Here is a 25741-nt window from a genome sequence, read left to right as displayed (position 1 = left end):
TTTGATTGACACACCAAACGATCTCAGCTTCCCTACGAGATCTCCAACCGGGGTTGAAGGCTGGAAACACACCTGTACCACCACTGCTTTCATCACTTCGGTTTGAATTAACCCGCTCGTCAATCATTACAAGTCGGAAAAGGCGAGGAATATTCAATTTGACGTCCTATTTGAATTAATGATGGTTTGAAGCCTAAAGATAATTTCTCCATATCTCCGGGAGCTTTATCGAGTTTGACACGAGCCGAGCGTAAAGGTAGCAGGCGCGCGCGCGTACTGACACTAGCGCTTAACCGCTCTGACAGGAAAGCGTTTAAAATGAGATTGGGCGGGAAGCAGGAGCTGTGAGGAGACGAAGAAGATTGGAGAGATTTATCCCAACTATTCTAAGGTTTGCTTTCGAAAACATGAATTAGAAAAAAAAACAAAAAAACAACAACAACAACTATGAAGCATAAGTTTTACAATGAGAAAACAATGAGTTTAGTCAAATACTATTTTTGTTTGTTTTTCCACGGCAGCACCATGATGTTATCTGACCCAATATGTGTCTGTCAGCCAGGATTCAAAACATTGTGGACCCTTACACAGTAAGACCCAACTCAACAAATCTATGAATTCTCTAATATCTGTGGAAATAACTTTTAGACTTGGAAATGTGAATGCTAAAAGATCAGAATTGAGATTAGGATTTTAGCTTGGCTCTGTATACTTAAACGTGCTGCAAGTGTCAAACAAACTTTTGCTTACTAACAAAACCACTGCAAATTTCATTTCATACCTCAAATTCCAAAATAAAACAAAAACTCAGTGACTATTAGCTTGTTACAAATGCTAGGCCAGTATTGCCAGCACTGGCTACATCCTCCAAAGACCATACAAGACACCAAGCACTCTTGTGGCAATATGGTTTAATCTAATTACTTTCAGCTTAATGTGTTACATTTTCTGTGTATAAAACACAGTTAAGTGTAGTCACAGATACAAAAGGAGTCTCCTTGTGTATCCTTGTGTCCTCTAGCTCTAGTTACATCAATCTCAAAAGGTATAAAGAGTTAAATGTGATACCACATCTGAAGCTGAAACTTAGGTTTAATAAATCAAACGGCACCAAACATACAGAACTTTCTCTCAAACTGTTGGCCGTTTCATAACTGTTGGTCCTTCAGACAATTTAGATTTACATTTAACGCTCATCAAATTTGCATGTGAAAAGGAACAGAACAATAATGGGAAAAAACAACAACATAAAAACACACTCACACAGACATGTTTTATCTGTTCTCCACATTTTTCTATAATGGTAGAGAGATCACAGAGGAAGCAGGCGCTCAAGTGTAGTGCTGGGCCCATTAGATGCCTCTCTGCTCTCCAGACAGCAACAACGTTCCTCAGAAATGTCAGTGCTGATTTATTGACTGAATACTTCAAATTCAGTTCAGATTAAACTTCTCTATCATTCGGTCAACTCAAAAATTACACATGAGCTTAAATTAGATTTAAAGATAAAATGTTTGTATCCTTGTCAGTTTTGCCAGTCTCTTTGAAAATGAGAGAATAATAAGGATACTTAAAAAAGATTGAAGATAAAGCTGAAAATTAAAAAAAAAAAAAAAAAAAAAAAAAAAAATTACAGACATAAAGATAGATTTTAAACTTTTTTCTTCGACTGTTTTCATCATTTTTCTTATTTCCTTAAACAGGGTGTAAGGAGACGTGGCTTTGCATTGTCTGAGTTAGCTAAAACCAAAGCACCCTCATGCAGTCTGGGTCATGTGACATAACATCACAGATGCGCTCCACTCAGTCAACAGTACACAGTGGGACGTGGGATGTAAACATGGAATTTCTTGGCAATAAAAGGGAAACAAATAAATCCAAAACAAGTATTTTTGAAGTTCCTTCATTGTAGCTGGGTGTCTAAACGAAGCAGTAGGTGTGTTTGGATCTTCAGTTTTTCTGATCCTCACAGGCGTTTCTGTGCAATGAGTGATCCGACCACGACACCCGTGAGCAAGGTCATTCCCGCCAGCAACCACTTCTTGAAGTTTTCTTGTGATTTTCTGCTCTCTGCCGCTGCATCTTTTCCAAAGATCTCTGCGAATCGCTCCTGCACAAAACACACAGAAAATATAATCAGATTTATTTCCACAACAGTGACACTAATGAAAATATGTACACATGTACTGTTATTAATGACTGAAATTGGCAGAATATTTTGATTTTGGGGTGAAATCACTTTGGCAGGGAACATTATAGTGCTGTAACAAATATTGTTACAAGCTATTCATAAAGCAGAGGAAAATATTACCCAATAATTACACTTCTGACACTAACAAGCTCATTCCAGCCAACCACTGAAATCCTTCAGTGTCTCTTCCCATCAGGCCTTTCATTAGGTGGATGCTGCACATTGGTGGTGGTTGAGGAGATTCCCCCCTTCAATATGTAAAGCGCTTTGAGTGCCCAGAAAAGCGCTATATAAATGTAAGGAATTATTATTATTATTATTATTATTATTTCATTAATCCCGCCCTTCCTGTGACAAGTTTGTGTGCAATAATGTGTTCATGCAATGACCACTAGGGGGCGAGATTTACCATGCCTGTTTCAAAGACTTCTCTAACCTCATTTCTCAGCAGGATTCTGTAGCAACCCCAATTTTATTTGAAAAGCTGAAAGGGAATTTCAGGCTTTATAATGTAACCCGTTTCCTCAGGGAACACACAAAAGTAGAGCTCACCAACTGCAGACGGAGGCTGAAATAACTCAGCCAGAGTGCTGCAGTAAAAAGCAAATATGACTCATAAACATGCATGAGTTCATACCACCCTGACAATTTCTGTGAAGACAGAAATATATATATATTTTTTCTGTACTTTTCTCAGTAGGATCTTCAGTGCAGATTCAGGGTCAATACGATTAGTTTCACTGGCATCATATTTTTGTCAGCGGTATTACAGCAATGCAGTGATCCAGCCGAAAATATTCAGTGCATGCAGTCAATTACAACACACACACACACACACACACACACACACACACACACACACACACACACACACACACACACACACACACACACACACACACACACACACACACACAACCCTCAGACGCCCACCCCTGTTTTTCACTCAAGAAGACTGATGTCATCCTCCAATCTTTCCCTTTGCCCTAGTTATCTACACAAGCTTGAAAATATGGGAAGAAGAATGTGGAGGACTGGATAAAACCATCCGACACTTTTAATATGTGCTCTGTGGCAACATTTATCAGTCACAACAGAACTGGGTTTCACTTTACAGTGAAACAAAACTGGAGATGTCATAGAATGTAGCAGGATGAAGTTGTGCGACCATTTTTTAAAATTTTGTAATATATATACAGTTGTGGAAAAAATTAAGAGACCACTCCAAGTTCAGAAATCAATGTTAAGTGGTCTCTTAATTTTTTCCATAGCTGTATATATATATATATATATATATATATATATATATATATATATATATATATATATATATATATATATATATGGGTAAGGTTTTTTTGAAGTGTTAAGAAAAATAAAACTTCAAAATTATCTCCATTAATTTAAGTGTTAATGAGATTATGTGGTTTTTATAATTAATTAACACTGCTTTTGTCATGTTTTTTTACAAGATGGACAAAATGTGTCACCAAAAAGTAATTATGTTTAACCAAAATTTCAGTTTTACCGAATGACACTTTTGGTTATACCGAATGACCAAATTTTCAAACAATGCTAAAAGACTGATATCTAGGCTGATATTAGCTTGCTAGCTAGCTAACAAATGGACAATCAAACATTTTACATTTAGTACAAATTTTTAAAATATTACAACATTTTCCATGTTTTATAGCAGTTGTATCGAGTGACCTGATGTTTTTGGATGTGTGTGAGCAAGTAAAAACATAAATTTTTCAAATAGTTAAAAGAGAGTTAGTTACTTTGTTTCATGACTGTATAGTCCTTTGCAGGTGTCTGAATGATGTCACATCCTGTCACATGATATTGACCACATGACTTGATCCAAAAATGATCCCTTTATATTGGTTACTCCGAATGACATAAATGAAATTCATTTTTTCCAGACATTCATTATAATTACAAAGCAACGACTTCAACACATAATTTTAATACCATATATATATATGTATATATATATATATATGTATATATATACACACATTTTAAGATATTTTAATCACAAATGAAATGGCTGTATTGGCCTTTGGACGGTTAAACCGAATGACCTTTTGACACTTCAAAATCTTTAAAATACCTTTATATTTAGTAAAATATAATTAAAACCTTTTGGATTCAATAAAAGAGATTTAGCTGTACTACCTTACATACTTTGGATGTCATATCTTTGTTTTTTTATTATTATTATTATTATTAAGGCCTTTGGACAAAAAAAAAAAAAAAAAAAAAAAAAGACCTGTCACGTCATTGGCAAACAGTTTCGGAACAAACAGTTAAATGACCAAGGAAGCCAAATATTAATAGACTATGGCAAATTTATACGACAGTTTAAAGTGGACAGGAAATGATGGGGAAAAAAATAAGAAATGGGGCAGGACTTTATAGTTGCATGTGCATAGTAGCTTAATAAGTTGTGTTTAGAACACATGTTAACCACTGGACCACAGCTCCAGTGCTTTGTGACCATATTTCTGCATATCAACACTCATCTGTAATCTATGGTAGCTACTAAAGCAAAATACACTAAAAATATTACGTGTAATAATAATAATAATAAAAAAAGGAGCAGCAAGGAGAGTCAAATGGGTGTCTGATAGAAGGACAATGCACAACAAAAAAATGCAAATGTTCTATGGTAAACGACTGCATTCCACAAAGCCTCAAGTATATATATATGGGGTGGAGTTATCAAATTTATTCACAGGTACATTGTTTTAACAGACAAAGAGGCTGAAAGGGAGATGGGTATGAAGGAAATAAGAGACAGTGTCAACGTGTTTGGATATGAAATGTGTGCCAGTGTAGTCAAAGTGATGTCCGTTACATAGATGTGTGCACAGGAACAAGATCAATTTCATAGGAAATGATTTCGTAAGTGTGAGGGAGGGGTGATGGGAGTGGCAGAAGCTGATAACAGACATGCAGTTCCAGAGCAGAGGGGTTATCACAAGCAGTGACGCAGCACATGACATCACAAGTCAAAACTGTAACTCAATTTCACTTACTGTTAACACAGATACCCAAAAACACCTTATAAACACTCAAATCTATGATAAACAATAATATTTTTTATTATATTTGATTGTTATTATTAATATAACTAACAAAGTACATTTTTACAATTTTGTAAAAAAAAAGAAAAAAGAATGCCGCTTGTCTATGAATAGCTACTCCAATCTACAACAACTACACTACAACAATACTAGGGAGTTGCTATGCGTTTGCTAGGGTGTTCAATGTGGTTGCTTACTGACAAGTCAAAAGTTTCCATACCCAATGTTTTGGTCTCTAGATATGACTTGGCTCCCTCCATCAAAGTAAATCTTTTCAAAAATCATGGCCTGATTGCTAATAAATTTGATGTATGATTCATATCTGTAGCATAAACAGTGCTACAGATATGAATCATACATCACATACATCACACCCAAATATCCTACTAGAACAATGAACCATAACAGTAAACTACCGTTTCATCGAACAGTGACTTGAAGAGTAAATATAATTTCTATCATGCACTTCCTCAGGCACACCTTTGTCAACCTTGGGTAGTTTAAACATGACCTGTGCAGACCTGATCATGAATGGCAAACAGAGAGGGCGAGCCAAAATTTCAGTCAGAGAGGAATTTGCATCATGCTTTAACAGGTACATGAGTAACCCCTGCAGGAATGCTAACAGTATGATCTGGCAGCAAAACCAAGCCCAATGCACACATGTTAGAGTATATCAGTGTGTGAAACTGTGAGAACAAGGTGGGAACAATGTACAATGGTATGACAAGAATGTGGCTCTTTGATAACAGTCCAAGTCATAAATCGAAGACATGTTAAGGCATGCTTGTTGGCAGTAAGATTATGGTGCAACACACAGCCTATAGCACATAAAACACTGTAGGCTTTGTGCAATCATGTATGGCACCGGCTATACAGTACATGATGGGTGGATCCAGGAGGGGCAGATATGGAGGTGTGTCTTAAACTTTTGGGCAGACATCTTTAATGCTGAAGTGAGTGAGCAAAAAAAAAAAAAAAAAAAAAAAAATCTCAGTGTCATGCATAATAAGCTTTAATTAACTAATCATCAGCTGAAATATCACAGGGCTTTGTCTAAATTTCCAAGAATAAGCAATAGTGATGCTTGCTTTCGAAAACCAAGCCTCTGTGTCCCAACAAGATGTTGCATGATAAAACATCAAGCAATTAAAAGTACGTCTTTCATGTTCAAAGGGCTCTTTTCTAATGTTAAACATCTTCCCAATGTTTAACATCATTATATTATGTTAAACATTGGGAAATTAAAATTCTGTCATCAGTTACTTAACCTCATGTCATTCCAAACACGTAAGACTTTTTAATTTTTTTAATATATTTTTAATGAAACCAGAGAGATTTCTCTCTTAACTGAAAATCCATTCACCCAAAACTTTGAAGGTTCAAAAAGTTCATAAAGAGATCATAAAAGAAATTCATATGAATCAAGCAGTTTATATTTCATTTTCTAAAGAGACATGATCACTTTACATGATGAACAAATTTAAATTTAGGGTCATATGGGTCATTGATGAATAAGGTTTTTAAAAGTGTAAAAAAAACATAATGGAGATATAATTAATTTTGAAGTTTTATTAAGTGTTAACAATGAAATTATGTGATTTTTTAATCAATTAACACTGCTTTTGTCATTTTTTACAAGATGGACAAAATTTGTCCCCCAAAAAAGTCATTCGGTTTAACCAAAATTTCTGTTTTACCGAATGACGTTATTTTCAAAAAATGCTGACAGGCTGATATCTAGCTAACAAAATAATAATCAAATATTTTATATTTAGTATAAGTTTTTAAAATATTACAACATTTTCCATTTCCATTTCCAAAATTTATACATTTATTACATTTTAAGATATTTTAAATCACAAACGAAATGGCTGTATTGGCCTTTGGACGGTTAAACCAAATGACCTTTTCACACTTCAAAATCTTTAAAATACCTTTATATGTAGCAAAATATAATTAAAACCTTTTGGATTCAATAAAAGAGATCTAGGTGTATTAACTTGCATGCTTTGGATGTCATATCTTTGTTTTTATTATTATTAAGGCCTTTGGAAAAAAAATGACCCGTCACGTCATTGACCCATATAATGATCATTGCACATACATAGAGCCCATCAAATATGGTATTTTGTGTGCGCTACTGTCACTATTACGACAGCAAACATCTTTATTTCTACTTGGATAGTACGCTTTTCAATTAATATAATTTATTTGAGTGTATTTGGGTTTATAATGGTTCTGGTTCTCACCTTATTGATGAACAGGAACTGTAGTTTGTGAGTAAAGCTGCAAATTCCTCCATTAACATCAGCTGCCTTAGTTATAATTTACAATCTTTTTAATAACTTTTTGAAGCATCAAAGTTTTGGTTGCACTGACTTCCAATGGAGGGACAGAAATCTCTCAGGTTTCATTAAAAATATCTTAGTTTCTCGAAGATGGATGAAAGTCTTGTGGGTTTGGAACAACAAGAGGATGAGTAACTGAATTCAAATTTTTGGGTGAACTATCCCTTTAACACAATGTAGGGGTTTATTAATCCCATGCCCACAAAGTCAGGTACAGCACATGCCCTGACATGTCTCTAACAACACAGTGTAATATGCCTGACCGTCATGACAGCATATATGACTCGGTTTTTAAACAGTTCATTAACCAGTGTGACTCTTTGTATATCTTGCAACTACACCTTAAAAAGATCCACTCCCAAACTCACACTGATTCATTCACAGGTGTGACTGAGTAAAAAAGCATTTGTACACAAACACAATCTGTCAAGAAAACCTGATTTTTACTGGCTCCAAACAGCACTGATGTTGTGCGAACGCTCCCAAGAGATACCGGCTGCTAGGCAGCGGTGACTGCCAGCCGTTTTCCACAACCCTATCTGAACAAAGAGCACATACAAACCTGGCTTTACAGGAGAGAGTGAAACCAGGTGCAAGGTGCCTGCGTTTGTTAGTTAGCATAGGCTAATATCCAAATAGAGGCCAAGAGAGGGGCTGATTCTGATCTTGAAAGGAGCACAGTGAAGGAGAGTTACTGGAGGGGTATAAAAGCTGGCACAGACGAACAGAGGCGGACCGCAGAAACATAAAGTCATCCTCACCACTGTTGCTACAGTTACAATACAGCTACTGAGCTACTCTGTTGACATCAGTGTATGAGAAGATGAGCAATGTGTGTGTGTGTGAGAAAGAGAGAGAGTATTGTGCGTGATTGGAAATTAAGAGAGGACCGTACAGAGAGTTCAGTTTGGTTTGGTTGAGTCAGAGCAATGGGTTTCTCCACTGTTACACCATCCTGACCCCTTAACCCTCACCACCGCATTTGTGAAGTCAGTGACTTGCTTTCCGGAATAGCTTGTACTGTTTTCAGCCAGATGATTGACAATAACACACTTAGAACATAACATGTTTCATACAAAACGCAGCATGGCCACTGTTCTGTACTGATTAAAGAACACTGGTGTGTCTGTACCATAGGTCTGTACTGAAGCTAGTTTCTCATCAATACTTCTGCTTTAGCCTTTCCTCGCTTGATTGATCAGTGAGAGTCCTTTGAAAAACAATGAAAATAACTAGATTTGTACATATTATGCATAAAATGCCCATGCTGGCAACGTCCAAGCCTCGACTTGTTTCACTTGCAAATGCCATTGACGGCTGTTTATGAGCGCTATTTATTCATATAAAACATCAAACATTTTAAAAAAGTTAAACATTTTAAATACTTACAGTCTACACAACAGTCTCCGTGTTCACAGCGTCACAGAAATGAATATTTTAACGATTTATAAAACATGAAATCACTGTCTGGCCATCTGGAATTTTGGTATGGAGATAAAGGTTATGATTTTAATTTTTTTGTAGTATTACACCATATTGTGTGTGTATATTAGCACTGTTTGTTGTTTTTCTTGTGGTATGAGATAGAGCGTTTGGACCCAGAAGCGCTGCCGCGTGACGTCAGACTTAACAACCAAATAATCTATGTAGGTAATAGGAGCTATAATTGTAATATACCTATTTCAGTGAAGTACCGAAATCTCCAATCTCTGTCAATACTACGTTTAAATAACGTTTCTAATGTGTCAAATCTGGTGGTATCATAAATGCATTTCGAACAAATCACACTAAAAAACTATTTTGCAGGCTGGTCCAGTTAATACAAATGCACAAGTAAATAAACTTGTGTAAATTATAGAGTAAATCAAAAACACAATTGACTATTAAAACTGAAAAGTGGGACTTATATACTGAGACTTATATAGATAGAGCATTAACATTTTTCTGTTTCCTCCTACTCCTGAGCTGTGTTTTAAATCACATACTCTCTGTTAGGACTGGGCGATGTTACGGTATATATTGTTACCACAGTATAAAATGTCTATCATTGGAGTCTTTGAGATATTACTATATATATTTTATTTCACAGTATGTAAATATATCCACATAGAACAGTATTACTTAAAGTTATATACACGTAAGAGTGATGATGAAACATGCATGAATGAGAAAATGGAGAGTGGGACATGTTTGATGTTGAGAGTTAAGCGCAATAAGCTGCGAAAAAGAATTCAAAGCTGAAGTGTGCGCACAAAAAGCTGCCTCTCTTAGACAGCATTCAATCACAATTTCGAAATGTGTATGATGTTTAATAAAGTTATTAAGTGCAATAAGCTGTGGAAAAGAACTCCATGTGGTTCTCCTTTGCGTCTTATTGTGCTTCAATGGTCAGATAGACGTACAATAATATACGTCTATCTGTCCATACAATAATGTACGTCTATCTGACCACACAATAAGTGACTTAAACTACCAGCACTTGCAGAGATGGAGCAGCATTTGCTGCTGCGAACAAACCACGCTCAGGCTGGCATTCATGTCCGTAGCACAAACAATGAAGGTTGAGTTATGCAGCAAAGTTTATTCCTTAGGATAATGAGTTTGTTCAAATCCCTAACCCTAAGCAGTAGAAACAAGCACCACTACTGAATGTGCTCAACCTAGATATTTACAGCCCGAGGCTGGCCAACAAATAAAGCAGCTGAGCTCCCAAGCATATGAGGAAACAAACTGGAATGCTAAAGAGGTTTCATCACAGAACAACAAAATGGGCTCTCAGCCTGAGATTCTGTCTGGTCTCTTTAAAATGCATTTAGCCCGAGTAGTGAGACAAGAGAGAACCAGTGGGATTCTTTTCTGCCGTGATCCTCGCACACCAGCGCAGGGCAGAACAATTACAGAGAGGCCGGAAGGGCAGGATTTCCTCACAATCGCTGAGGAATGCTTGACACCCTCGTTCCTTTGTGGAAATCAGCTGATATGAAACGTGCTTTAAGGGAGGGAAAAAAATTCAATTCCAACTGTGCGGCGTCAAGAACTGGCCTTGCTGTTTCTCACTCAATCTCTGCTGAGTCATTCAGACTTCAAGCTGAAACCAGAAATTTCCAGTCCATGATTAAAGGGATGGTGGAGAGAATAAGAAAGGAAAAAGACAAGAGATAAACAAACAAACAAAAAAAAAACTTGTAACTGAAGCAAAAAAAAACTCAGTTACACCATCACAAGGCAGTATATGTGACAGCCACGGTCATTCAAAAATTACACAAATGTTGCAAAACAAACAGGATGTCAGTTATTTGGAAAGGTGTTGCATTTTTCAGGGTAAAAATAAAGGGTCAACAAGAGGGTCAAAGACTGTATTTGTTACTTTATCTCTGATCAAATTGATGTCATCATCTCTTCGGTTCAGGACGAAAATGTGAACTCGCTTACTTCAACAGGGTGATGATGCTGTGGAGGCAGATGCTTCACAGCAAATGGGATTTCTGATGTCAGCCTGGTGTTTACCATTTAGATGTCAATGACATCAGCTCACACCTACAGGCCAGGCAAACATTTATTACAGAGAGTCTCTCACCTTTTATAGAGAGCTAGTGTCTCTGTCTGGTTTATGGCCTGTGGGTTTAGTGATTCACAGTTAGAGTGGCACATTCTGCATCCCCTCCTTAATGGTACCTTCAGTCTCAATAAAATGATTGAAAGACACGGTCAACCTTGTTCAGGCCACTTTTATTCTGGGTTAAGATACTTGTTTTTTTACACTTGTAATTTTGAAAGGATGTTAGCACTGCTTTTAACCCGCTGAATTGTGAATTGTCTGAATTTTGAGTCTAAATGTTGAGTTGTTTATTGAAAGGCAACCAAATATAAACTGCCTCAGCCTACAAGTGAATTTAGGCATCATATTACAAATGTAGAGTATGGAAAATGGATATTCATTTTGAAAATTCCCAAAGATTACATTTAACAGTGTTATTAAATTAGTCGTTTTAGATGACAGTAAAGGTAATCTAAATGTTGACCAATAAACAAATAAATAGATACAAATCAAAAAACAAAATCTCTAATATCAGCCAGTTCTCCACACTTACAGTCTGGCAAATCAGACGTCAACGGAAAGGTTCTCCAACCGTTCAACATTTGTTCATTAATCCAAATACAGGAAGCAGCACGCTTGATGAAAACCAAACATCAGTTTCCCAAGCACAGAATGTACAGTCACCTTAAAACCACAGCAACACTGGCCTGGACAGATAATGTTTTAAGCAACTCTGTTGCTTCATTCACATTAACTGCATTAACTGTTCTCAGCATGGACACACACTTCATTATCTATTCTCCTATATCCAATTTTCCCAATTACATCAGTCTTTGCCCAGAAACATTAGTGTTTCGTTATGTAATCGTTTAGTTAGTGTGAGGACACCTGAAACATTAAACTGCACCTCAAATTTAGCTAACAATTAGAGCAACAAAACAGGCTCCACTAAACCCTCAGCCCAAATTAAATTTAGATCACCGAACAGCCAATCAGATCACGGCATGTGAAGTAATCTGAATAGCATACCTCCCTGTTTTATTTTAGGTGATTTATCTGGAGGATCTGTCTATGGGAGGCGTCTTTGTGCCTGCCTGGCAATGTGGCCATGTTTGTGCGTACCGTAAATGAATTAAAGAGAAGATTAATGAGTCAGGAGAGTGGGGCTCAGACTCCAATCTGTTCCGTATCTCACCGGGGAGACATCAGCTCCCATTCTGTCAGGCAAATCCCAGTGAGCTGGCACACACACAGACCACATACGTCCACATAGATACAGAACAAAACACACATGCATGTGCTTGGACACACATATGCAGCCAGATTTACCAGTCTCTGACCTAAACCCGCACTTTACAGGCAGACACAGCCTCTGGGGATATTTGTCAGGAAACAGACTGCAAGACTTATGCATATTGGATGGCGCACTAGTCTGAGACAGAACATGCACGCATGCAAGTACATGAATGGTGTGGTGCCAAGATATAGTCATGCTTTTCAAATCACACACGCTACACCACCTTGTCAAAAATGGAATGAACTGTGTGTTGGTCAATTTCATTTATAGGATGATTTTTCCCCAAAAGGTAAACAATGTGGTAGTGAGTTCAGGAATCCTGTTAAAAATGGTCATTATTTTTCCAATTCCATTTGGTGATATTAATGGAGCAGAAAAGACACATTTCTGCAAAATCTGTGGTGGTGAACAAGGTGGAACCTAGAAAAAGGACAATGTGACTGACGGCAATCAGATACGATATCAACACACTTTATCAGTAACTTCAAATCCTTGTGACTCCATCATCATGGCCTTTAAGGCCCCGATATAGCCTACTTCAAGCGAAATTGAAGACTGAACTGATGTGACGTCATTTCAAACAAATTCAGGCCAAAACAAATTTCGTTTGGAGTTCGTTTTGGGAGTTCGAAAAAGCTTGCCAAAGCGTGCAAACAAACATATCCACATTGCTATGATCAGATGTTTTTCTTATGCTTTGTTAAAATGCTTGTTGTTTTCTCAATTTTGTTGTGTTTATTTTATTATTGAGAGGAAAGCGCGCAGCACATATTTACATATTTGTCTAAACACTGCTCTCAGCGTCAGATGTTCGATTACAGTACACGCCGCTCACGTATTTCGAACTTCGTTGCGAGTATATCAGGCCTTTATTCACAACGGTGTCTAATCCAACTGATGGGGCGATTTTTCTACATAATCTGATCACAACTAGAAGCTATACAATAATGAGAGAAAGCAGGATAGAAAGAGAGAGGCTTTATTGACGACAGAGGGAAAGGGATGGACGGAATATAAAACAGAGGATGAATAATGAGAGAGAGAGAGAGAGAGAGAGAGAGAGAGAGAGAAAAATTGCTCATGACCTGATTTTCCAGCATAAGCCAGTTCAGTCAGAGTAGAGCAACAGTCATGCTACGTCCAGAGTGGCACAGGCGAGAAGCTGATCTGAGCTCTACCTCCCCCCGCTCCTAATCTGCCATCAGCCAGGCGTCACACACTCAGACTGAGCTTCCATTCTGAGTCAGGGCTCTCTTTCGGTCATACCTGAGAAATCTCTGAAGCACTGTGGTGATCTCAGGTCTCGAATGACTCCATCTCTTTATGACTTTATCTCAAAACTACAAACATGCTTATACAAACTCAAATGCAGTCATACTATACTGATTGATATCAATTCATTGATTTTAATCAATCTTCAATTTGATCCAATCTCAATTTTTAACCCTTTCATGCGTAAGTTTATATTATTCTAGCTGACCCCCAGATTGAGTTTTTTTTTTTAAGGCGACCGTTATTTCAGAACATCTGCCCTTATTGTTTCCATGGCAACGCGTCATGTTCGGTGACGTGAACGCCATTAAATCTGCATATAGCGTGGGAACTGAAGATCGGATTTATATCCGTTTTGAGGATAAAGAGAGAAAACCTGCACTTAACCTTTTCATTGGCATTTTGTTTACATAGGCTAGTTAGATATCGTGATGTATCATTATAGGGTTGTCTAGCAATATATTTATTATCGCAGAATCGCTGTATTGTGATATTATTGTTATCGTGAGCCATGTATCATGATCTATTGTCAATTTTAACCTTCAATATTAATGTATCAACTGACAGGGTTCCCTGTATGATTTATAGCATTAGCGGAGAGATTTGTTTTCCTTAAGAAAAATGTATATGTACTGTACCTGACATAAATATATTGGAATCGAATTGATTTGTGAAATCTCTCAATACCCAGCCCTATTATTTAGCATGATTTACACTGAAGTCGAAAATATTTTATGTAAGCATATGACTTTCAAATATAAATTTCTTCCATCCATATTTCCGAGTTCTCCTCTTCCTCCTTAAATAGTCTACTATACGATTCACACATTTGGACCCTGCGCTCTGCCTAGCTGAAGGCTGTTCAGTCCAGTACATTATGAGTGAAAGTGAAGCGCAGACGACCCTTTATGAAAACATAAAACACAGATGCTTTTTAAAGTCATAATTCTGTCAGAAGAACAAGGAGCTTAATGTGGTCCACTGCTCAGTGGAATGGCGACAGAGCCACTAAAAGGTTAGCAGGTCCTTTCAGTGGGCCGTTATTTGTGTTATTAGAGGCTAATTGCAGTGCGGTTCGATGATGCTGGCTAATCTTGGCTAAAGTGCATTAGGAGAACCGGGCTTAAAGGCGCAGGTCGCTCTTCCACGCGATTGACCAACACACAGAGAAGTGTGTGTATGGAGATTTTTAATTAGCTAAGATGAGATGCAGCTAAGAAGCTAAATCCACTGGAACTGAACATGTAAACAAACACACTGGCAGAGTCACAAGAACATAACAGAACAAAAATGTGGGAGAAACTTTGCTAAAAATACACTAGGTGTATTCACAAACACTTAGGTGAGAGAAAAACAAGTGACACAACCGCTAACAGACTCAAACGTGCTTTAGTCGAGCACATGCATTTATACATTTTCATGCATTTAAACAGACAGTTCACCCAAAAATGAAAATCCTGTCATTTACTTACTCTCATATTGTTTCAAACTGTCTTTCTATACTCCACTGAGCAAAAGAAGATACTTTTTTGAAGAATATTGATGCTGCTCTTTTCCATACAAGTGACTGGTGAACAATGAATTGACAGAATTTTCATTTCTGGGTGAACAACTTCTTTAAAATCTCTAAAAATCCTACATCATTTAGCCTCTACTGTTAGCTACATGGACCAAAACAATCCTTTCCAATCCTTCCCTCTCTTACATTTGGGATGCTCCATCTCCCCCCATGACCCTGGCAGAATGGATCAGCCCAACCTTCCTTGAAGGTGAGGCCAGAACCCCCCAGCCCCCACACTCCCTCCCATCTTCCCCTGCCTGTGACATAAGATGAGTGCACTACCATAGCGCAAGTCCTTCCCTCCATCTCTCTCCCCGTCTTTCTCTTTTGCTGGTGACAAGGCTGCTGGAACAGACTGAATCACACCATCTGTTTACTGCCATTTTCACTCAGTCAGCCGCATGTAAACCAAGCACACACATAAAGGCATGTGCATGTACTCGAAAAATGAAATTACCTTGTAAAAAGAAAACATTTTAAAGGTTGGTGATGCATAAATCTGAGCCAAAAGGTCAGGGGTGGACTACAACCTTGAAGATAGCAACGTACGGTACCACCGACAACAGCAGCAAATACCATAAACATTAGCTTAAGAACTAACTGACTCGGGTATAAATTATGTCTGTTTATTTCTATGGAGGAGGACAACTCATATCTGGATCACCGTCTCCACTGCGGTTGTCACTGTGTGTTTACAACCAAGCTCCTCACCTGGAATCTGCAGGCGTGCATGTGTGTGTTCACCCGCAGCTCCATTGTTTAAGGTAATCACATGCTCAGCGTGTGCTATACCTTCAAATAATTGCACAAATGAGAGGCACATGCGTGTAAACATGCATGAAATGGAACAATAATGCATTTAAAATGCGACGTGTATGATCCAAACCCAGACACAATTGACCAGGAGCACAAAAGCAGATGCATAGTCTGTCATGCGACACACAGGCGCAGAGAGGGTGGTGCTGATGTATCGAAGCTTGACGAATGATTGCGGGAGGCGTGCCACAAACACGCATGGTCTTCGCGCCTGCCAAATCAATAGAGATGACCAGTAAGGTGGAGGGATGATGGATGGATGGATGGATGGATGTAGAACGAATGAGACAGAATGAAGGGGTGAACGGGGACACTAACGGCGGTGACGCGGGCATGTTGTTGCATGTCTGATCTGCAACACGTCCAACCACGTGAGACCGAGGGAAAGGCGGGGGAGAAGGACCGAAAGAAAGAAACAGAGAATCGAAAGAAAGGAAGGACATGAGCTGGAGGCGGGAGAAAAAGTAAAAGTGATGGAGGATGGGGAGTAAGGGGTGGTCCCATGGGTGTTCCTTGTGCAAACATGATAGACAATGGGACAAGGGTGTGTGTGTATACAGTATGTGCATGTTTGTATTTGCACGCGTATACGTTTGATGAAACTCTTAGTAACAGCCCTACGTCACACAAAGACCTCTGTTGTGGTGACAGTGATTAAAACGTGATAAAGGTGGGCCTTTGTTTATCAGCATGCATGAGCACTTCACTGCTCTGTGTGTGTGTGTGTGTGTGTGTGTGTGTGTGTGTGTGTGTGTGTGTGTGTGTGTGTGAAGTTTGTGATTAATGATTCGTTGTGTTTAGAAGTCACTGTTCTAGTTAGGTGCAGAGTGATAGTGAAGGAACCTTGCTGGACGCTAATGAGGGTTTCAGAGGGACTATAACACACATATAAAATAGCAATAACAAACAAAGCAGATGTAATAAGAGTGAAAAGGTATGGATCCCCCTGCTTTACCATTATTTTCCCTCCAACTCTCATTGACTGCAAATAATTTATCCTGTACTAGCCTATCTGAACAAAGGCAGTTACCCTGAGCACATTCACATATAATTCAAGCCTAATTGGTAATATCCCCACCCCCTCAGGCACAGGACTCCACTAGTGGCAACTAGACTAGACTTTCATTCACGCCAGTCATTCCTCTTTCCACATCCCTCTGTAGAATGGGAAACTATTTTTTCACAAAATACCACAATCAAATGACTCACCCATGAATTCTTTTCCAGATGCAGACAGAACTCTGTACTAAAATACTCTTCCTGCACTATTTATTCAGAGATACCACAACAATGCTACTGAATGTATGACACGAAACAGACAGCGTGACAAATGTAGTGCGATTCCAGAACAAATGGCTTGTGAGCTGGTTTGTTTTAGTGAATCAATAGCATACAGTGCAACTAATCCAACTCGATTCATGGAGTTGACTAATGCAGTATTTATTTATTTTAGTATATTTATATACTATTATAGTATTTAATAATATTTTGAATGATCATATATTTTTTATATATTCATTTTAAATTTTAGTTAAAAGTGTTTTATTATTATTTTGTTATGTGCTTTTGTCATATATTACTTTTTTTATTAGCTTTAATTTATTTTTACTTCAGTGTTAGTAATTTTAGATCTTCAAATTAATTAATTTCAGTTAGTGGCCAAGGCAACATTTGTAAAAGTTTTTCATCTAATATTTACATTATTTTATTTCAGCTTTGTTTCAATTAATGAAAATGATTTTTAATTGTTTTAGTTATTAACACCACTGCTCTAATAAGCCTGTTCTTTTTAGTAAATTAAACACATACAGCTTTTATCTAACTGTGAAACTTCAGTGTAGTTACCAAGTGGTTATACACAACATGTAGTTAAGACACACATTTTGTGTTTGGTTAGTAGTATAAGGAACTGGAATAGTAACTGAACTCTTTACAATTCTCATCCGTACGTCTCCATGTCCTTTCTGTATCTGTCAACTTTACTCAATTTATTCCCAATTGCAATTGCAAATTTCTGTCCAACCATCTTTACCACCACTCACCAAACCATCATGGCGAACATACAAAAGGAAAGAGACCTGGTGCGACCGCACCTCTGGGCATTATCACAGTATAACTGTAGACCTCCCCAGAGACCCAGTAATAACACAGCCTGACGTGCAGGTACTGCGATACACCTGCATCATACAGCTGCCAGCCACTGCATAACTCTGCGTAGGCAAAGAGAATGATACCAAAAGGTGGTTGAAAATGTGCCTGTGTGTGGGAGGGGAGAAACGAGCATGCACAAAAAATATTTGAATATGCGAGAAGTGTGAAAAACTGAGAGTGAAACTTGAAATGGGCATTCCCGGCTTCTTCCCGCATCAAGGGGATGTCCCACCACATAGGACACCACCGCAGACACCCTTTGGTTTTGCGACAGCTGCTTTTAAATCTCACTACAAAGCAGAAACTGAGATGATTAAATAGCATGAGAATCCCCCGCCACTGCAACGCTTCGATGTGTGGAAAATGCTAACTAGAGTGAGAGACTATCCTGTTTGAGCATGAAATCGAGCATGCATGTGTGCTTATGAGTGCCCCCCACCGCCACAGCGCACAGATGAACTACACTGGCCTGATTGAGACCAAGCATCCGAAAGACAACCGCTGCTGAAGTTCAGCTGGCAGACTGAAATTGATACCGAATGCGGCGGAGATGAAGTGGGTTGAGTGGGAGTCTGCAGAAAGGCGGCCTATATTCACGTAACACATGCACGTCTTCCTTTTGTATGTCAGACACGCAAACCTCATTTTCCTTCCCCATTGAGGAAGTGACATGAAGAGCATGCTTACAATTTCTGTTCGAGATGAACCAAAACTGCAGCTGGGTGCAAACCCTCAGGATGTGAAACCTCAAGACTTCATTCATTAGCCCACTGTAGTGCCATTCGACTCAGCATAATAAATTGCCCAACACTTCCCTCATCCTGAACAGTCCAATGGGTGGCATCCAAAATGGCATAGATGCAAAAATCTTGTTAAAGTTTCTAGCCGGGCAGTATTAATCTGATTAAACATTACTGATGAAAATGTTTGGTAAGACTTTTTTTTTATTATTATTTTGAAAACATAGTGAAAGTAAGAAAAAAAATGCATATCAAGTAAATAATTAAACTATTTTAATTAATACATACTGCTGACAAAAATATGTAAGATATTAAAGGTGCAATGTGTAAATTTTAGGAGGATCTATTGACAGAGATGCAATATAATATACATAACTATGTTTTCAGTGGTGTATAAAGAACTTACATAATGAACCATTATGTTTTTATTACCTTAGAATGAGCCATTTCTATCTACATACACCGCAGGTCCCTTTACATGTTAAGTCGCCATTTTGTGCCAGCATGTTTCTACAGTAGCCCTAAACGGACAAACTGCTCTACAGAGCACGTTTGCTTGACAGGCTACTCTCTGCTGTCTCAGACGACGACATATTTGTCCTGTGTTGGCCACCGTAGCTTCTCTATATTGCAATTCGCAACCTCAGATACCGCTAAAATTTACAAACTGCACCTTTAACAATGCATTGTTAATGTTTTTAAAGAAGAATAATCTAGGTTAATAACAAAATTTTAAAATTATGTTGTAAAATTGAGGGACATATTTATTTTAATAAATACAATGTCTGAATATTTGGTTTATTTATGCACTTTCCTGTCAATGAAAATGTTATTTTTGTAGACAAAAATGAGAAAACCTGGTTGTCTATAAAATTGAATGAAATACTAAGTGAATTTAATTTGTTAGAAATTGTCACTTTTTATTTAAAAAAAAAAAAAAAAGATAAAACAGACTGCAGATTTCATTTATCTTACCAATGGCAGAGTTCAGAAAACCTGTTTAATTTTTTTTTTTTTTTATTAATTTTTTACTCAAACTTTAAGGACTGTTTGTTGTGACTGTGGTGTGTCATAATGTTCTCATTCCTGTTATCACATGACGAGAGATTCAAGATCCAAATTTAGATAATGACGTGCTGACTTTTGCTTTCTACACAGTTCCAGACTTTTTTGTGCAATCAAGACATCACAAGATAGCAAAAATGAACGTCAAGGGAAGAAGAAGAAAAAAAAAAAAAAAAAAAAAAAAAAAAAATGCACGTCTTAGAGCAAAACAAGAATTTGTAAATGACACATTGGCAATTGAAAATAAGTGTCTAAAGTAGAATAAACAACATTAAGACAATCAATCAGAGAGTCTGTTCTCTGCACCATCCAATAAACCAGCCATGTTAAAAATGACCTTTACAATCCACTTCCACATCTCACTACCCACCCAATCACATCGCAGCCCTGATCACAAAGAGAAAAGGCTGACTTGGCCAGGACCCCTCCATTACCTGCCACTCGTCCAGCATACATAAAGAAGAGAACCAGCACAAAGGGTTTTCACATGACTTTACTCATGCCTGCCTTTCATCTACTGGACAGCTGACCGAGGGGGAACAAACATGGACAGAAAAAGTGAAAACAATAAAAGGACAAAAAAAAAGGAAAGGAAAAACAAAACAATGAACTATCAGTGCATCCCCCTCCATTCTCAACCATATGTGCTCATCTCCCACACGCTCTTGACAACGCTCCGTTCCGTAGTTTCTTTTGGGAATTAAGACTATGGAGATCAATAATCAGCTGACCAGTGGTTGTGGCTTTGCTATCTTATCTCCCATTCTTTCCCCTCCACAGAGTTAGAGCATCCCCGCCCAGGCCCAAGAGAAGGCAGGCGCTAAAAACAGTCCCCATCTGGACCCAAGGGAGCCAGCAGATTTGGCCATGCAAAACACACTCTTTCATCAATAACATCCACTTTTCCTGGACTATTACAGTCTTTTTAGAAGCTTCACAAAGTATTTGAATCACAAATGCCTTAAAGTGATACCCAAATGTCATCATATATATCAATCATATCACTTTGCAAGACTTCATTCATACTGCTTGATTCATATGGATTCATTTTATGATGCCTTTATGACCTTTTTGGAGCTTCTAAGTTTTGGTTACCAGGACTTTCAGTAGAGGGACAGAAATCTCCGTTTCATTAAAAATATCTTAATTTGTGTTTCGAAGATTACCCAAAGTCTTGCGTTTGGACAGAATTTTCATTTTTGGGTGTACTACCCCTTTAAGGGTTAACAATGTACTAAAAATGGAAATGTTTTTTCTTTGTTCACGCGGATCCTCGAATGACTGAAAACGCTGCATTATGCATGCCAGACAAGTAGTTGGCGATGTCACTTTGTAAAGAAAGACTACGCGCCTGCGCATATACGCATTCTTTCACAGAGCATTTGCGCCACTCGCACATGCCTATCCACCTTATTTTTACAGTTTACTGCACTTCGATATTCTTCTTGTTATTTCCCTGTAGCGGCTAATAAATCGAAAGTCTCATACATTCACAGAAACACCTTACCTTCATGTCAAAAAAAGGTGGATAGACTAAACACTAATACACAAGTGCATGCCATCACCGTTTTCACAGATTTGCATTTTTGCAGTTTACATGGAGATGACAACGGTATCATTTTAAAAAAAACTTGCACTTTGAAACCTGTTTTCAAAAGTTTGCATTTTCAGGCCACCAAAACGCCGTTGTCGTGTAAATGAACGGCCGAAACGCATAAAAAGCTTTTAGTTTTTAGTTGAAAACGGTCTTGTGTAAACAGCCCCTGAAGTTGAGTCCTTTAAAGAGCTGGTTGGCCAAGGGAGGTTTAAATCCAATGAACGGATATCTTCCGATCAAACAGAATAATTTGAAACAGAAATCAACTGAGACCATAAACCTAAACGGGTTACAAAGGCTGTTTGTGATTAAACTGAAGTAAGGCAACAAGGTAAGAAAGAAATGCAAGTAATTTTCCACTCACCCATCCTCCTTGGCTCTGGATCCAGGGCTGAATGTGGTTGTCCAGGTAGACGGTCATCCATTCTGCAATGCGTCCCACTAACGGGCTCATCTCCTTCTCCACACACTCGACGCACAGAGCCCCTCCGAAGGCAAACAGTCCCACGATGCGGCCCCAGTTGACGCCGTCGCGGAACACCTCATCCATCACGCTCTCAAAGCTCTGGTATGCCGTGGCAGGTGTGATGTGGAGCTGTGAGGAGAGGTCGTTGAACGCTCGGGAATAACGCAGCTCAAACTCGTTGGCAGAATCGCGTAGTGCTTCCTTCACCGCGTCCAGACCCCCACTCCCGTTTGTCTGATGCTGTGGGGATGTAGCGGGGGATTGCGGTGGGGTTCTGTTCATGGAGCCGTTAACGAGGGTCGTCGTTCCTGCCGCCCCCTCACCATTCTCTTCGGCCCCATCAGTCCGATTTGTGTCTTCTGTAAGCCCAATGTGGTTGCAGGGGTAGTTCCTCTGCGAGAGTTTATATTTAATAAAAAATACCACTAGTTCTCGGTTATAGAAAGACATAATTCACGTCGTTGCTTGTCGTTCTCCGATGTCTGGATATCCACTCGCTCGTTCTTAGAACACAGTGCACACCCTTGCGTCCTTCTCAGGCTTCTGCCGACGCTCAGGGATGGTGCAATGGCTCATACCCTGTGGTAAGACAACAGTGCAATGAATTGATCCCTAAATACGCAATCATTTTCACAAACAGCAAGAGGGGGGGTGAAGGTGAAACTTTGGAAGAGGTTAAGGGGCATTGAAGATAAACAGCTTTTTTCACCCTCTTGCTTAATGGAGAGGCTTGATCAAAGAAACAGATGGTAGCTCATCACCTGCCTCCCATGAAAAACATGGACAATTTCCCTGCTCTCCTTGTCCAAGACGAGGCTAAATGTACACTGACCTTGACATGAGTGAATTTTAAACAGCAGGGGGCACGAACAGCCAGCGTGGCTAGAATTATGATTCCCTCATTTAAACAAATCTATAACGGATCATAATTGTGGTGCCAGAAGAACCAGCCAAGAGTCACAGACAAAAGATTCATGGCATTTTTCATTAGGAACGTCTTTTAAAATGTTCAGACAGCTCAATGTATTTGTATTAAACAGATAGAATAGACTAACATTAATAATTATTACACAAAAGTATTATTATAGATCAAATCCATAAAGCAATGTTTTACAATTCTAATTTCTGATCAAGATGATCAATCATTTTGAGACCATAAATCTCGATTGGATGGATGCTGTAGATCGATCTCACGAGCAGAGATTTCTTTTAAATAACTTTATTAAATAAACAGATGAAGTGACTCATTTCTGCTGATTTCGTCTTTTTGACTACATCACGAGCGCGGGGTGTTCACGCGGTGCATTATCTGATCGCTAGTAGTGGGAAGAGCGCGAGAGTTCTCAGGAAACACTGGATCAGCCAAACACGTGCTGACAACAACGAGGCTCCTAGCACAACACATGTTCGTTTCAAAAGCTCTGTCTGTCGCGGGAAAATGACTATAGATTACATATATTTTAATAGGCATATTTTGGTACTTAACAAGAAATGACTTATTTTCAGTCCGAATATGACTCACACTGTCATTATCTAAGAGCCACAACCTTTGTTGCACATGTTTATATCACATGTGATATTATTTATTTTCAGTGATGTGGCAGAACTTACTGATGTCGCTGGATTGATCAGCGGACACTTCCAGGAGTGAATCCATTAATATTCTAATAAGGCGACACGCAGCGTGTTTACAAACACAATATCAACTCGACTCACAGCACAAACACATTCCTACATACAGCGCGAGCGTGTATGAATACCTCATTGACGAACACAAAGATATTCAATGTTTTATGTTAGTAATATCAAGAAACAACGCTTAAAAGACTAACACAGTAGTGAAAAATAAAATATACAAATCTGCATACTCAACTAAAGTACCAACTATCGAGCAACTAGTTAGAAATTAACAGAAACAAAAGCCTAACGTTAACATTTTTCTACTTTATCTTACGTTATCATGCTTATTGACAATGTTTACGATAATGACAACAGAGTTAAAGAGCATTCAGCTTACCATAACACAATCTGCTTACTGTTCTCGTAGATTAAGCCAACCAAGCAAACAACTCTTGAGAGTCTGTGTTAATGTTAGCTATGGATTAAGCTACAATATCAAACCGCGGCAGTTCAAAAGTAATACTGTATGTGAAGAAAAAAACGAGTCAGTGCTAGATATTTCTCTTTAAAGCAGACCTCCCCTTTCTGTGATAGGATATGATCACCTATGCAATGACGCTCGCGCTGCCTACCCAGCCATTACGTAATAAGGCTCCATTCTAGAGGGCCCATTACAGAGGCCGAGCGGAAACAACCAGTCAGTTCTGTTGGGCGAGCAACCGCAACACGTATCACTTTCAGAGGAGTAATCGCACGGAATCACCAGAAAACGCACATATAAAGGACCAAATCTAGAATTATTAGGCAAACATTGCCGCTGATCAAAGGCAGAGCGCGAGAGCTTTCCAACTATCGCACTGTCTATGCTGAGGGGAAACACTGGATGTAGATTATATTATAATTTCTACATCTTTTATCGGTCATCTGCATACAACTAGCATGAATGACTTACGTATGTAAGTAAATTAAACACCCGTTTATGCTTTATTTAAGAATGAATGCAATGCATTTACTGCGTTTCTGCACGCGTTAAAGTCACAGAAACACTAGCAAGAGAGCAAATTAATATCAAGACCTATATAATGTATGGTTCTTGCTAGCCAAGAATGCATTTCCTGTAAAATCCAAGCCAACTACGTCAATCTTTCCCCCCTTCGGCTAGTTAGCCGTGTAGCTAGCGTCATGGAAGATAGACAGGCTGTACAGGGAAACACTGAATCGTTTGGAAGATAAAGCTCCCATTTCAAACCGCATCACAGACCTTTGGTACTTACTCGGATATTTGGAAAGGCAAATTCCTGATCTCCCGCATGATCGATTTCGGTGTGTTTCTCCTCGGTCAGAGTGCAGTCGGTGTAGAGCCGCTGTCAGCAGCGCATTCAGTGCTCAGAACATCCAGCAGCGCTCAGTTCCGCCCCTTCAGTGCTCTGCTCTTTAAACCAAGGGCCTATTCATTTATTACAGCAGCTACATATGAGGACTGACTGGAGTAACTATTTTATTCACTCCAAAGTCCGTTAATTAAAGCTTAAAATCATTTGAAAAGCAACTCTTTTTGGTAGATATTTTTAAAAATGTTGAGACGCGCCATTCAGGGTAACTGCTACTCAATACTGAAGACTAAATCTTAACGAGCTCGCAACTTTTACACATTATGTGTTTAAATGACTGATATAAAGTCCTCCTAATAATTTTATATACATACTTTCATATACATACTTAACTGGCGTTATGAATGTACGTTAAATGTTATTAACCGTAAACGGCTCGAGCTCAGTAAACAAAGAGTGGCAGAATTACTATGGTAACCTTTGTTACCCCAAAACGCTCGCGTTATGCCTTTAATCGTTACAGCGACATCATGTGGCGTATTCAAATGAGTACAAATCTTCTAATATCAAAATTATCCCTCATTTTAGGGGACACTACAGGCAAAACACTGTTTTTTCAGGCACCTGTCAATTTTGAGATTTTGCGCTTTTTG

The 25741-nt window shown here is 38.5% G+C and overlaps 1 protein-coding gene and 1 long non-coding RNA gene across 2 annotated transcripts; one reads left to right on the top strand and one right to left on the bottom strand.

Annotated features, from left to right (window-relative positions):
* The first annotated feature begins 19 nt into the window (after positions 1–19).
* Positions 20–1876, top strand: LOC125260781. Its single transcript, XR_007183119.1, has 2 exons — positions 20–590; positions 1704–1876. It is a non-coding gene; the product is annotated as an uncharacterized LOC125260781 (long non-coding RNA).
* On the bottom strand, positions 895–24337 carry bcl2l1 (BCL2 like 1). The gene is made up of 3 exons (XM_048179299.1): positions 24155–24337; positions 22036–22716; positions 895–2110 (listed from the first exon to the last, which is right to left on the bottom strand). The coding sequence occupies exons 2-3, from the start codon at positions 22585–22587 to the stop codon at positions 1967–1969; spliced, it is 696 nt and encodes a 231-aa protein (XP_048035256.1). The 5' UTR covers positions 22588–22716; positions 24155–24337; the 3' UTR covers positions 895–1966.
* Between the last annotated feature and the right edge of the window lie 1404 nt (positions 24338–25741).

This window comes from Megalobrama amblycephala, linkage group LG24 (assembly GCF_018812025.1).
Source record: "Megalobrama amblycephala isolate DHTTF-2021 linkage group LG24, ASM1881202v1, whole genome shotgun sequence".
In the NCBI taxonomy this organism is placed as follows: Eukaryota; Metazoa; Chordata; class Actinopteri; order Cypriniformes; family Xenocyprididae; genus Megalobrama; species Megalobrama amblycephala.
Note: the sequence above shows the minus strand (reverse complement) of the source record. Positions and strands in the feature narration are given on the sequence as shown.

Bases quoted from the DNA above. Each gene is read 5' to 3' on its own strand.
- bcl2l1 (XM_048179299.1), bottom strand. From the start codon at position 22,587: ATGTCTTTCTATAACCGAGAACTAGTGGTATTTTTTATTAAATATAAA. The intron at 2,111-22,035 runs GTGAGTGGAAAA...TGTTTTGTGCAG, and splicing joins TCCAGAGCCAAGGAGGATGG to GAGCGATTCGCAGAGATCTT.